Source organism: Microtus ochrogaster (assembly GCF_000317375.1).
Source record: "Microtus ochrogaster isolate Prairie Vole_2 chromosome 14 unlocalized genomic scaffold, MicOch1.0 chr14_random_3, whole genome shotgun sequence".
NCBI lineage: Eukaryota > Metazoa > Chordata > Mammalia > Rodentia > Cricetidae > Microtus > Microtus ochrogaster.
Window position 1 is genome coordinate 12,384,691 of NW_004949098.1, and position 14,976 is coordinate 12,399,666.

At 47.8% G+C, this 14,976-nt stretch overlaps 1 protein-coding gene across 1 annotated transcript in view; it reads right to left on the reverse strand.

Annotated features, from left to right (window-relative positions):
* Nucleotides 1–14,976, reverse strand: part of Reep1 (receptor accessory protein 1) — a 110,505-nt gene that overhangs the window by 51,639 nt on the left and 43,890 nt on the right. Inside the window, exon 2 of the mRNA XM_005364757.2 lies at nucleotides 2,174–2,246. Within this exon, the coding sequence (XP_005364814.1) occupies nucleotides 2,174–2,246 (73 nt within the window). The remainder of the gene's footprint in view (nucleotides 1–2,173; nucleotides 2,247–14,976) is intronic.

Below are 14,976 nucleotides of genomic sequence, written 5' to 3' on the forward strand. Positions count from 1 at the left end.
CTCGAACTCACAGAGATCCGCCTGCCTCTGCCTCCTGAGTGCTGGGATTAAAGGCATGCGCCACCACCGCCCGGCTTGTGAATTTCTTGGTTAGAGTCACTGCTGCATGACTAGCAAGCAGGCCTACCTTTAAGCTCCTACTTGAGTTCCTGCCCTGTGATCTACAAATGATGGACAGGGACTTAGAAGTGTTAGCCAAATTCTTTCCTCCCCAAAGTGCTTTCATTTTTTTTTTTATTTTTTAATCTGTCTCTCTGTCTGTGTGTGTGTGTCAGAGAGAGAGACAGAGAGAGAGAGAGAGACAGACAGAAAGAGAGAGAGACAGAGAGAGAGAGAGAGAGAGAGAGAGAGAGAGAGAGAGAGAGAGAGAGCGCGCGCATGTGAGGACAGAGGAGGGAGAGGGAGGCAGGTCTCCCCTGGTACTGCCCAGCTCCTGTCTCCCAATGCCATTTTTACCCAGAAACCTGGAATCCTAACTCCCAAGCTTTCCCGCAGGGGAACAGTGTGCACGCGCCAGCCAACACAGCTCTGCTTGTTGGTTGGTTTTCACTCTAAATTAATGAATCACCATTCTGGTCATTCATCGGGCTCCTGTGAGTTTAGTCAGCGCATAACAATTTACCAGGGTTTGATCTCTCCCAGCTGGCTGAGAGCATGCTCAGCCACCCTGCATCTCCCCTCCCCCGCTTTGCGGAGGATCAATCCTCACACTGCAGAGACCACAGTAAGGGTCCCTGCCTGGCACAGCTGCTGAACACCACAGGTGGGAAGGGGTCAGGAGGGGCAGGGCTGGAAGGAGCTGCCTATTGCTTTAGCCTGGGCTGTGTCAATTGAGAACCAGGAGCCTCTGTGTTTGCAACTTCCCCGCTATTTATAGCATGCACATGGAGCGTCCTCACACATACCAGAGACTGAAGAAGTCACTCCAGAAGTTAGCGGCTCTGGAGTCCCTGGCAGAAGTAGCTGAAGCAAGTAGTTCTGGGAAACTGGGAAAAGGGGGCTGAGCTTTGGTTGCAGCTGATCTGGAGGTGTACATTATAAAGACTTCTTGGGAAATCCATGAGAATAATGACTTCCAAGCTAGCTCTGAATTAATTCTTTATGATTTTACTTTTCTTTTTTCATGTGTCTGTATTCTTGTGTGTGAAAATGCCTGAGGAGGTCATGAGCCTCACCAAATGGGTGCTGGGATCTGAACCCTAGTCCTTTGTGGGAGCAGCAATATTCTTAACTATTGAGCCATCTCTCCAGTCTTGAATTATCTTTTTACCTACACCCCGGGATGACCGGGGTAATGCTGAGGGCACCCAACATTAATGATTGCCATCTTCTAAACAATGCGTCTTCATGACCCCAAACTTGTCAAGTAACATCTTCTAAGGGGAAGAGGGATTGTCACTGCCTGGTTGGAAGACCACCTGAGGCTCCTGGATGTCTAAGCCACTTGTCTAGCATATAATTAGCACCAATAAATTTCAGAGCTAGGACTTGGTAAACCGGTCTCTTTAGGACCAAACCCACGTCCCTTGCACTCTGACCTGGGCTAGACCCCTGCAAGGGAAAGGACATTATAGTCACATCCTTCATTCCACACCGTCTTGGTCAATCGCGTGGCTAAACAGGAGGTGCGTGGGATCACCAGAAATGATGTGCGCAGCACCCAAACCACCCAACAGTAATGATGGCAACCCTCTAACCAGGGAGTCCTCCTGAGGGATGTGACTGGGAGCACCTCATCCTCAAAGAGGTTAAACCGCAGGTGCTGGAAGACAGCCCGGAAGGGGGTCAGAACTGGAGAGCCAGGAAACAGCCAGGTCAGCTGGCTTTGCAGACCTGTGCACCTCTTAGTGCCAGACAGAGGTCTGCGGTCTGCAGCGTTTCCCAGACGGGGAAACCCAGGCTGGGAGAGAGAAGGTCACCATGGCTCTTGGCCTCCAGTTCCAGAAGCAACTTCCTCTCACACTTCTCTGCATCCCTCACGTCAACACTTAGCGTCTAGACAGGGGCAGTTTTGGAAGGGGACAGGACTCCCAAGAAGTCACATGAGAAGAAGGGCCACAAGGGGTACCCTCCTGTCACCAGTACCCGTCCCAAAGGAGTATCTTCCTCTACCACAACTTCACACTCAGCCACTCACCCGATCAGCCACCCCCAGACGAGAGGCTGTACTTACATATTCTTTAATGTCCTTGGACTTCACAGCCTTGTAGGAATAATATGCAGGATAGAGGGTGCCAAATATAAGCCTGGAGAGGAGAGACAGAGGAGGAAAGAAGAGACGTCATTTTCCCCGATGCTGTGAATTGGGAAACTTACATCAATTCCAGGGACTGCGCTCTGCGTCAGGAAAACAAATCCCCTGAAGGGTTCCTGACTTAGGAAACACCTTCTCCTGAGATAGCCCACCCACATACTTCCTACTGCTTTGGTTTGGGCAACACGGAAGGGTGATTTGGTGTTCTGGAGATCAAGATGGGAGGGGACAGCTCAGCTGAGCAGCCAAGGCGCTATCCAAGGCTGCCTTCCTTTCCTCACGCTGAGCCCATCAGCAGCTCCTCAAGCCTATAATCACTGGATTTGACCTCAGCACCCTCGCAGCCAGAATAAGCTTTTATAAAACTCACAGATCTAATCAGGTCGCTTTTATAAAACTCACAGATCTAATCAGGTCGAGCTCTCCTCCCACCAGCCTATCTCCACTCTGCCTTCACTTCCACATCGCCCTTAAGATGCAAGTAAATAGTACACCAGCTGACTGGCTGCATTTCCGCTCTTACTAGGGTCAGCATGCAATTAACTCTCAGACCTGCAGCTGAGATCAGCCTTGAAGGGAAAGCTCTACCTGCCCCTATTCTCTACCACACCTTCGTCAATGCTGTTTTCTTCTGGAATACGCCCCTCCATCTTTTTTGATTAATACCCGCTCATACATCAATCTGAACTCCCACATGACTTCCTGGGCACCTCTCTGATCTCCTGGACTAGGTCAACCTTCCCCACTGGATGCTCTCAGCACCATGTACATATTGTCAAGGTGATCTTTTTCTACTCCTTGGTGCTTGGGCTGACAGCCATCTCACCAGTGATCCGTAAATGCCCCCGAGGGCTGAGAACACTTTTTGAAGGAGAGGGGCCACAGGGCCTCATTATTTGGTCCAGGATGACCTCGACCTGAGGATCTTCTTGGCTCAGCCTCCTAGCACTGGGACTTCAGGCATGCAATATTATGACCCAGAACAGGGGTTTTAAAAATTACATTTATTCATTTGTGTATGTATAAGTATTCATAGGATGTAAAAGCACACATGTGGGGGTCAGAGGACAGACAACATGTGGAGTGAGGACCCTCCTTCCACAGTGTAAGTCCCAGGGACTGAACTCAGGTCATCAGGCTTGGCAGAAGACGCTGCTACACACTGAGTCATTTTATCAGTTCAATACATATTCATGCTTTTGAGTCAGGGTCTCTCGATGTGGCTCTGGCCTCAAAATCAGAGTTCTGGCTGCTTCTGCCTCCTGAGTTCTGGGATTAAAGTTATGCACCAGCACATACAAGTATTATTTATTTATTATTGTAGAAGGAAAGGCTTATCTGGGCTTTACAGTTCGGAGAGGGAGTGTGACAGCAGGCAGGCAGGCCTGGTGGCTGGAGCAGCAGCTGAGAGTGCATATCATTTATATATATATATATATATATGCATATATATATATATGCTTTATATTATGTGCATTGGTGTGAAGGTATCAGATTCCCTGGAACCGAAGTTACAGACAGTTGTCAGCTGTGGGTAGTGGGAATTGAACCCTTGTTCTCTGGGAGAGCGATCAGTGCTCTTAACTGCTGAGCCATCTCTTCTGCTTGAGAGCTCACATTTTAAAGCAGGAAGTCCTTCAGCAAAGTCACACCTCCTAAGCCTCATCAAACAGCTCCACCAAAGTATCCAATGCTTGAGATGATGAGGGACATCTCAGAGGTCCTCATGGTAGATTCCCTCCTGGGTAGATCTGGGTGGTCTTCCCTTCCCAATAGGTATTTTAAAATAAACAGAATGTCAGCTCTAGAAGACTTTGTATTTTTACCCAAATGACAAGGTCACTTGCAACTGTCACCTCAGTGCAAGCTGACCTAGGTACAGAAGCCACCCAGTTTCAGGTCTTACAGGAGCTGGCAACCTCAGGCAGAGTGTGTGTATGTGTGTGTGTGTGTCCCTTCAAGGAACCTGCTTTGTTAGAAAAAAAATACCATGCTGAGGATCCCAAAGTCAATGCCCATTAGACATTCAGAAGTCAGAGAGAAGATATGCAATTAACCTAGCAGAGGGCAGCTTTATCGGGAGCACTGTGGCTGGGAGACAACAATGTCCACAGAAAACAGAAATAACAGAACCAGGTCAATTCTGTCACTGAGGAGATAGGTGTGTGCGTGCATGCGTGTGTGTGTGTGTGTGTGTGTGTGTGTGTGTATGTATGAAATGCCTGTTTCAAGTACTTTACAAGCCGTATATATCCTAGACTTCACTATCTGAGGATCCCCATCATGCACAGCCCAGTTCTCACAGAGACTGGCTGCTTGCTTGCCCAGAGTCTCATTAAGGAAGGGAGAAAAGCAGGCCCGACAGACCAGCCTCTTCCTATCACCACCACTGGCTGAGATGAGAGGCATGAGAAGGCAGATAACAAGAAAAAGGGACAAAAGTAGGTTGAAAGGGAGAGAAAGAGTAAGGGTGGTGGTGGGAGAGAGAATTTAAGACGGGGAAGGCGATAGTGGGCGTGGGGGTGATGCTGGGCATGGCGGTGATGCTGGGCATGGCAGTGATGCTGGGCATGGCGGTGATGCTGGGTATGGCAGTGATGCTGGGCATGGGGATGATGCTGGGCATGGCAGTGATGCTGGGCATGGCGGTGATGGTGGGCATGGGGGTGATGGTGGGCATGGGGGTGATACTGGGCATGAGGAGATGCTGAGCATGGTGGTGATGGTGGGCATGGGGGTGATGCTGGGCACTGGGTGATGCTGGGCACTGGGTGATGCTGGGCATGAAGGGAAATGACTGAAGGTCTAGCACGCAGGAGATAGAGGCAGGAAGATTACTGAAATTGGAGGTCAGTCTGGTTTAGAGAGTGTATCAAGCCAGCCAGGCTTACATAGCAAGACCCTGTTTCAGAGCACAAAACAGGGCAGGTGAGTTGGCTCCAAGCCTGATGACCTGAGTTTGATTCTGGGGCCCAAGTGATGGAAGAAAAGAACGGACTCTTCCTACTTGTCCTCTGACTTCTCCACACGCTCTACGGTACCCGCATACCCACCCACCCCACACTAAATAAGTAAATAAATGTGATTAAAAAAAGAAGCTGGGTCAAGGTGTGTGGCCTGGCCCGAGGGGCACAGGTGACCCTGTGAAAGAGGTCTTTCCCGTCACTCTGTCCCCCTCTTGACCTGCCCCACTCCCAAGCAGTTTTGGGAATTAGAGGACACTTCCTTCTTAGCCGAGGCCTTCCTGCCTTTTTTACTGTCCCCACCACCCCCGAGATCAGGCTCCTCTCCCTATCCTGACAACACAGTCAAAGCTCCCTGCATTTTTTATTCCTCATCTTTATCCAAAACACTTAGGTTGTATTTTCAGGGCTGTCTCTCCCACAAGGTGGGAAGTTCCACAGAGTCAGGAATCATGTCCGCTTTATTTGTAGCTGCAACCCCATTCTTGGCCATGGAAGTGAGTGCCCAGTGGAGACATCAAAATCAGCATCCTCCAGGGGACACCTGTGACCTTGGACGAGGTCTGGGCTACGAGGTGTATACCAGGCAGCACCAGGCTGAATCAGCAAGGCCCCAGGCACACCGCCAGCAATTCTGGGGAAATAACAGGCAGCTCCTGGGGCACAGATGCCATGGTTACTATCCATGCCAGGCTGGTTTCCAGCCCTTTCAGAGGCGGCATATAATCAGAGGAAGATGAATCCAGGGTCCTACTGAGTGGTACCTCTGAATTCCAGTGAGCTGGAGTTCCTTCTCAGTGGTCAGAGCTGAAAAGCTCACAGGGCACCTAGCCAGGGAGGCCTGGGCTCCAACAGCCAGTGTGTCTTTGGACATGAACTGGTAAGCAGTAGCCCCTGCCTTTGCCCTGTTTGACAACAGAGCTCCCTCCGTGAACACATTTACATTTGAGTCTCTGCTAACTCAGACCTCCCCAGGGAAGAGAGACTGGGATTAAAATGGCTAGTTCTCAAGAAGTAACGAATGGAGCCGGTCCAGCTGGAGGGATGTGGCATTTATGTCTGTTTAAACCAGATGAACATTCTGAAGAGTTTTCACAGGGGAGGGGGGATGACAGGGGAGCAAACCTAAGTCCTGTGCCTCCCACACAAGGGCTCCCTCCATCACTGAGCTACCCCCTCCCTCAGCACTTTAGGTCTGTTCAAGACCAAACACCTCGTAAAAGAACATCTTCCAATGATCCCTCTGCCCACATCCCTAGTCTCACAGCCGCCCCACCCCCACCAGCCTCAGATTAGAGTCCCAGGCGCTTTGCTAAGGAGCCAAGTGGCCAGCAATCTTCACCTTCCCAGCAGCTCTTTCTTAGTGTAAGATCTCCTCTCAACCTCACAAGTGTTTTGTTTTCCTTGACGGAACCCTGTTGATCTCAACAAAGCCATTTCAGTGAAACCCGGTCACTCCTGCCCCAGAAGCTTCTCCATGCTCTAGTTTTGTCTGGTTTTTGAGAGAGCATCTCGTGTTGCCAAGATCGACCTCACATTCACTCTGTAGCTAAGGATGACTCTGACCTTCTGACCTTCCTGCTTCTACCCCGAGTGCTAGGAGCACCGGCTTGCAGCCCAGGCTCTGTTTGCATGGTGCTCAGGGCTTCCTGAACCTATTTGAGCTCTCGACCCTGATCTACATCCTCCACCCTGGCACTGCTTTTTAAAATCTTTTCTTTTACATAGTGTCTTGTGTAGCTCAGGCAGGCTTTGAACTTGCTGTGCAGTGGCCAGAGGTCATCTTGAACTCCTGCTCCCGCTGAAGATACCTCCACTTCTCAAGTGCTGGGATTACAGATGTGTGCCACCCTGCTCAGCTTGGTTCTGTGGGCTTTTCTGTAAGTTTAGGCCGTGTTTTAGAATCCACACCCTTGCCCCACCCCTCCCAACTCCATATGCTTCCTTGTCTTCTTTTTTAAATAACCCATCGAGTTTTGAGATGCCCATAAACTCCTGGGTATGGGGTCATCCACTGGAGCTCTGTCTAGCTACCAGGGACCACACCCTTAAAGAAACTCAGTCTCCCTCCCCTAAGAGCATCACAGCGCCTCAGCCAGGGTGGGGGCTCTCGAATCCCTCCCCGCTCTACGCTGGGATGTTTACTTGATCTTGTGCCAGTCGTCTGCAGGGAACCAAAGCTGCTGTGAGCTAAGGCGTGACGCTGTCTTGGCATGTCCAGAAGACATGGTTTCACTTCAATCCCCCTCAATCTCTGGCTCTTACAGTCCCCTTCCACTTCCTCTATGGCCCCCCAGTCTTGGAGGAGAAGATGTGACAGAGATGTCCCATTTATCAGTCCTTGATTCTATTTTTTAAAGATTTGTGTATTTTTATTTTATGTGTATGAGTCTGCGTGTATGCATGTGTCTACTCACATAAATGGCACCCGTGGAGGCGCCAGAGCTGTTGGAACTGGAGTTACGGATGGTTGTGAGCTACTGTGTGTATGCTGGGAGCTGAACCTTGGTCTTCTGCAAGAGCAGTCAGTGCTTTTAACAGCTGAGCCATGACTCCAGCTCCAGAAGCCGTAGATTTTTGAGACAGGGTCTAGCCACATAGTCCAGGTTGGTCTCAAAGACATGATCCTCTTACCTGGTGACCGTCCAGGAAGCAGAGGGAGCCAGAGAGAAGCCCAGAACAAGGTAGGAATCTCAAGGACATCCTCACCTTGATCTAGCTCTTCTAACAAGGTTCCTCCTGAAAATGCTCATCACCTCCCAATGATGCCAACAAATTTTCAAACCATCGGTGAATTAACCTACTGATTGGGTTAGAGCCTTCACAACCCCTTCGGCTCTCAGTGAACAGACCCACTAGCTGGGGACCTAGCCCTCAACATATGAAGCATTTTGTTCGAGAAGGCACTTCACATCCACAACATGACAGATGGGGACATTGTGTGACAATGCACAGCATCTTCCCCTGGGTCACAGGAAACAACTCGGCAGCATTGTATCAACTTCTACTTCTTCTTGCAGACAGAGTTCTAATGCTCCCAATCTTGCCAGAACAATATCATCAGATTGAAATTCTGGCCAATCTGATGGATGTGAAATGGTGCCCTTGTTGAAATTTCCTCAAATATATGCCCATGGGAGCTGCTTAACTGCCCTGCTCATCATCCTCAGTAAAGTTACCTTTCTAAAGACTTTTTTTTTAAAAGAAGGAATTCTGAATTCTGAGCATAGATATTTCCTTGTATATATACATTACAAATATTTTTTCCCAACATCAACTCTAGGACCTTGACCTCCTATGTCTTTTGTTGTCCAAAAAGTTGGGTATTTTATATGAATGAATACACTCCTCTTTGACACTTATTTCTGCATATTTTAAGAAGGCCTAGACACATTTTCTTACAAAAGTTTTAAACTTTTGAGGCTGGACAGATAGCTTAATTGGTAAAATGCTTGCTACACAAGATAAGGACCTGAGTTTGGATCCCCAACACCATGTAAAAAGCTGGACGTGGGGGCTGGAAAGGTGGCTTAACAGTTAAGAGTTCATAGAGCTCTTGCCAAGGACCCAAGTTCAGTTCCCAGACCCACATCAGGTGGCTCACAGCTGCCTGTAACTATAGCTCCAGAGGATCTGTTGTAGCCATTGTCACCTGAACTCACATACCTATATCCCACATCACAATACTCATAATAAAAAAAAATCTTAAAGCCGGACATGGCAGTGCACACCAGTAATGCAATTGCTGAAGAGGCAGAGGCAGGAGGATAGCCAGATCAAAAAGCCCCAAGTTCAGTGAGAGACTCTAAGTCAAAAAATAAGAAGACTTCTGGGCACTACATGCATATACACGTGTACACATGCACAAATATACACACATATGCAAACATATGTGTCCATACAAACGTGAAACAAGAAAACGCACAAATGTGCACATACCTAAACATAGGCTTGCACACACAAACAGGTGCCCACCTGCAAATGTGCGAACATGCAAACTGCACACACAAACACTTTAAACGCTTGTTTTTCCACTATTAGATTTTAACTCAAGTGGATTTTATTTTCTATGTGATATGAATTACGGATTCGGTGTTATTCTTTTCTGCTTGGATCCCAACTGTGCCCAGCACATTTGCTGAACACTTTCTCGCTGGTGTGCAGCTCTACCCTGTCAAACGTAAAGGTTTTGACATGCTACAGCATTATCGCTCAGCACTCTGGTCTGTCCCACTGACCTGCTGTCTAACAGGGCATCTCAATAACAACAACCATGAACTTGATAAACAATGCTTTAGACTAAATCCTGATAGTCTTAAAACTTTCCTGGCTATTCTTGCCTCTTTGTTTTTCTTTATAAGCTTACATTGTCTGTTTGTGTGTGTGCATCCTCCTGCCATGGATGCCTATGGAGAACAAAGAAAATTCTCAGGAGGGGATTCTCTCCTCCATCATGCCAAAACTGGAGGATCAGACTCAAGACAACAGACTTGGCGACAAGTCCCTTTCCTCGTTGAACTATCTCACAGACCCAATACAGTTCATTTTTTAAGTTAGATTTCTCGTTGGTTATTAATGATATACATGAATGCTATTGTTTTTCCCAGCCAATCTCAGGACTACTTACTTAGTTACAATAATAAAAACAAAAGAAGCAAACTCAAATGGCAACACGTGGCACAACCCACTAACACACTGTTCTGAAAGTGGAACACTACAAGAACAAAACCATTTCCATGGTTGCCAGGGTTGCTAGCTCACAGAGGGTGATACAGAGCTGTGTGAGCAACTTCAGGGACCTTGACTGTTGCGGTGTTTATTCAGTTTTATGAGCTCCTAATACTAAGATTCTGAGTCCGCACTGAAAACACCCCTCACCAAGAAGGGTGCGTGCATTTTACTAACTTGGCCTCCATAAAGTAGGCACTCAAAAACACAAAAGTTGCAAGTGTCATGACTTAATTTTAATTCATGGCAGATTAAAATTCCATTGTATGCATGTACCATGTTTCCTTATTTACTCCTCTACTGATGGGCTCTTAGGATGCTTCCATCCCCAGCTGTGTGAGCAGGTCCATGGTAAGCAGGGATGAGATGGTGTCTTGTGATAGTCTGAGGATGTGCCTAGGAGTGGTGTAGCTGGGTCATAGGGTAGGGTCTATTTTTAGTTTTTAGAAACTTCCATACTAACAGCTGCACAACGAATACTCACTCTACAGATTGAGATGTCTCCCCAGTCTGGATCTTGGGTGTGTGTGTGTAGAAATAAAGGGGAGGGGACTATGAGAATAAAAAGCTCTCAAAGCAGGATTGGAGAGGGGGAAAGAAGACCACAGAACTCACGTGACATGGAAGAGGAGCAGGGCCTACTCTATTCTAGGGGGGGCACAGGAAGGAGGGAGGGGTTGGGGAAGAGAATCAGCAGCATGAAAAATGCATGAGGGTGCTATGAGGAAATCCACTGGTGTGTTCAGCAACCTAAAAAACCAAAACCACAAATTTCGGGTGAAATTCATGCCCATCAGTGAACTGTGTGCATAGCTCTAAAAATGGAGAAAGCTGACTTTATGTCCGCCTCCACACTGAGACAATCAGGATATGGTGATGTCAGAGAGCCCAGGCGTGACAAAGCAAAACTCACAAAACCTGCGCTGCATCTCCAAGGCTCAGCAGCACTGAGTCCTGAGAGTCTCAGACACGTGATGAGACTGAACCCCGGTCTTTCCCACACCTCTGCAGGGAACAATTTTACCATGAGCACCCAGAAGCTACTGCTCCGCAGAGCTGCTCTGAGCACAGCGCTTCAGGTTCCTACAACACAGAAAGCCACCTGGGCTTGGTTGCCGTGGTCCTACCCATCATGACCTTCTAATAGGCTGGAGGGAGACAACAGGAAAGCAGCAGGCCAGGTTCCCTGTGCATTTGGCTCTCCAGAGAGTTATGTGTGGCTTGTTTACTACACATGAGAAGCTTAATAGGCAAACTTATCAACAAACATAATCTCTAACCTTCATTGAAGTCAGGTACTATTGTTTTTCTCATAAGACAGGTGAAAACACTAAAATTTGGTGACTTCAAATAATTCCACCATTAGGCAGGGCGCCAGACTCTAACCTGATGGTAGTGACGCCACTGCCTAGTTCCTTACCACTATGACATATGCCCTCCCGACTCCACACTGTGGAGTGCAGCGTCTGCCAGTGGTCCCTGAGTGAAGGAAGGAGTAGGAGGAAGAGGGGGAGAATGTGAGGTTTGAGGGACAGCTCAGTGGTTAACAGCACCGGTGACAATCACCGGTGACTCTAATTTGAGCCTTCCTCTGGCTTCTTCTGGCACCCATGTGCTTAGGTGGTGCACACACATTGAGGTGTACACTCAGTCACACACACACAGACCCATACACACAAATAGGCAGACACACACACACACACACACACACACACACACACACACACACATCTTTAAAAAGTAAAAAACCAGCCAGGGGGAGAGTATTGCCAATTATCTTTTACCAACTATCTTGTTTAACACAAGCCTTCATTGGTCCTGTGTTAAATATTAATTTCTTGGCAATACACAGCAGTATGGCTACAGGATCTAAGCACATGAAGGGTCACCCAAGTGAGCTGCTTTCTCAGGCTGAACTGATCTTGGCAGAAAAGTGGGAATGTCCCTGCTCACCTTGGCGTGTGCTTCTGCCAGCCCATCTGCAGCCCTCCTTCTCCCAGCGTTCCAAGTGCCTGTTTCTCTCTGCAGACCTTCACTGACGAAAGGACACACACATCCCCTAGCCTATCCCTGTCATGCACTGTGTTGGCTATCTGCCCCTTTGATCTGGGTGACAGCCTCTAAGACACTAAAATGACGGAGATTCCTTTCCCCATCTATGAAGGAAAACCTAAGCTACAGAGCGACCAGGGAGTTGCTAAGACCTTTCCCAGTCCAGTAAGAGTGAAACTCAGGCCTTTCATCTCCAAGGCCTGCACAGCCTTTCTAAGAGAGAGGAAGTCATTTCTCAGAGCTATGTGCATTGTGTCTAAAGGGAAAAAAACACATTTAAATTGGATTATGGAAAGGCTCTCAAACCAATTTAGGAAAACACAAGACTGAAAAATCTGATGCAAGCAGGAAAGCAACATTCTGGAAATCCTGAATTCATGCTGTTAAACTCTATAATCCAACCCACTCAACTCCTGCTCAAATTTCTAAACCCTTTTTTGTTTGCAATATAAATTGTAGAGAGTTCTATTCTTAAGATGCTGTTTGTGGCTAGCAAGAGGCTGGGCTTGGATGTCAGACCTGAGTTTGAATCTGACTCCATCAGTAACAAGTTATGAGACTGGAGGCATGTCTCTTAACTATTTTGCATCCGTTTCCTTGACTACAATGGGCAAGAACACCTACTTACAACAGCCACTAAGGAGCTCAATGAGGAGGTTGTAGGTAAAGATTTAATAGCCCCAACAAACAGCATCTGACTCACAATTACTGCTTTCTTTCTCTACTATTTCATCTCAGAAATAGTAATTTCAAATCCCTATTCTTTTAACCACAAAACCCCCTTTTCATTCAACGATTAAATCGGGAAATGGTGCAGTGGGGGAAAAAATTCACTTGTCCTTAAGCCTGACAAATTGGGTTCTCTCCAGGGCACCAATATAAATGCTGATTATGGTGGTGTGCATGCGTAATCCTTCACGCCTACAAGAGGAGCTAGAAGCACAAGGCCAGGTGGCCTGCAGAGCACAGTACAGGAAAAAGAGAACTCACATACACACGCACACACACACACGCACACACACATACACACACCCCTGCGCACACAGATACCTGCACAAACACACATACACACCTGCAAAAACACACATGCAGATTTTTTTTAAAAAAAAAAAAAGGAAAAAGAAAAATTAAGCATTTAATGTGTGTGCTGGGTCCCCTGAAAGGGAAAGCATCCAGCAAACAGATAATTATATAGATAACTGATTAACAAAGATCAGCCTGGTGAATCCTGCCAGCTCTGTATTTGTTTGCTCAGATTTTTAAGAGAGCATCTCATGCTGTAGCCCAGGCTGGCCTGGAACTCACTATGCAGTCAGGTTGGCTGTGAATTTACAGTTCTCCTCCTGCCTTGGCCACTTGAATGTTGGGATTACAATCATGGTCACCACACCCTCCTGGGTCTGTTCTTTGAGTGACAGCTCCATGGCTGCCTATATCCAAGCCCATTTCCCTTTCAGATCCGAGAGCCAAAAGCGACCCCTGTTTGGGAGGAGGGGGTCCCTTGCTACCAGGACCATAGTTCATTATTCCAGAAGACTTCCTCTAAGCCCCCCCCCCCCCGCAACCAGGTACATGTTTGGGGAGATCCCTGTCTGTGCCATTAAAGAAGGGGAGGGGAAAGTCCAGGAAGCTCTCCAGACTGGACTTGTGAAGTTCAAGTCAGCAGGCATCTGTGGGGCTTTCTTGGCATTGATCTGCTCAGTAAGTGGCCCTCATGGCTCCCACCCAGCAGGTGCTCAGATCTAACCTTATCTCTGAGGTCTGCACCATATGCACACGTCAGTCTGAAGGGAGGAGCCAAGGGACTGACTTTCAGGACAGCCATGGCACAGGACAACCTTACGGATGCCAACATCAGGTGACCCTAGATGCTGACACCTACAGCAGCCAGGTAAAGGGTCCTATCACACAGGAGCAACTAAGATTTCAAAAGGGTGAGTTCATTCATTTACTCGTTCATTCATTCATCCAACAGGTCCCCACTCTGTATCAAGTTCAACAGAAGGTCACAGAGCTGCTATGTTTGAGCTGGCTTCAAACAATCTGCCTGACTTCAAACTGCTCTTTCCAATCCCATTTGATGCTCCAAAAGGAGCAGCATCTCAGGCTGGGGAGCAGCAGGGCAACTTAACGTCTAAAGACCCAGAGTACCGGACCCAAGTAGGTGCCTTCCTCATCCCTGGCTCTGAACTCTCTGAGGACCCAGCCTTCTCCATCTCAGCACCACCAGAGCAACATGCGACACAGATAACATATAAATGCACCAGCAGCACAGAAGAAGCAGACACAGAAGACCACATGGCACAGGCCAACTTAAAATGTCCTTTTTATACTGAAAAATGCAAAGCCACAGAGATGGAAAAGTCGTGCCGTGCCAAAGGCTGGGGGTGAACTAGATTACGGCTGTCTTTTTGGAATCGTGTGCCTGCTCTTCCTTCCTACCGTATGCACTTAAGTGACTATGCATTTGTCAAAGCTCATGGAGCTGTGCAGTAAAATTAAAAGACTGATTTTACCATGTACAAATTATACCCCACTTTTCAACAGGTAAAAGGATGAGGATAAGCAGGAGTAGCTGAGACAAGCTCCAGGTGCCTCAGTAGCAGGGGGTCCTGGAGGGGCCCCAGCAGGATGTTCGCCAAAATGCTTCTGACATGGGGATGGGAACACAGCTCATTGGCAGGGCACCTGTAACCACAGGCGGAGCTCTAGGCTCAGTATTTAGCACTGCCAAAGAAACAAGAACAAAAGTCAATGTTTTTTCTAAACACTTTATGCCTAGGGCTGACTCAGTAGTTAAGAGCATTTGCTGCTCTTCCAAAGGTTCCCGGCACCTTGTGTCAGGCGGCTCACAACTGTCTGTCTCCAGCTCTAGGAGATCCGGTGTCTTTCTTCTGGGTACCACACATAGGTGGCATTCACACACACAGTCACACACATGTACATTGAAAAGAGAAAAAAAATTCGGGTTCCAGAAAA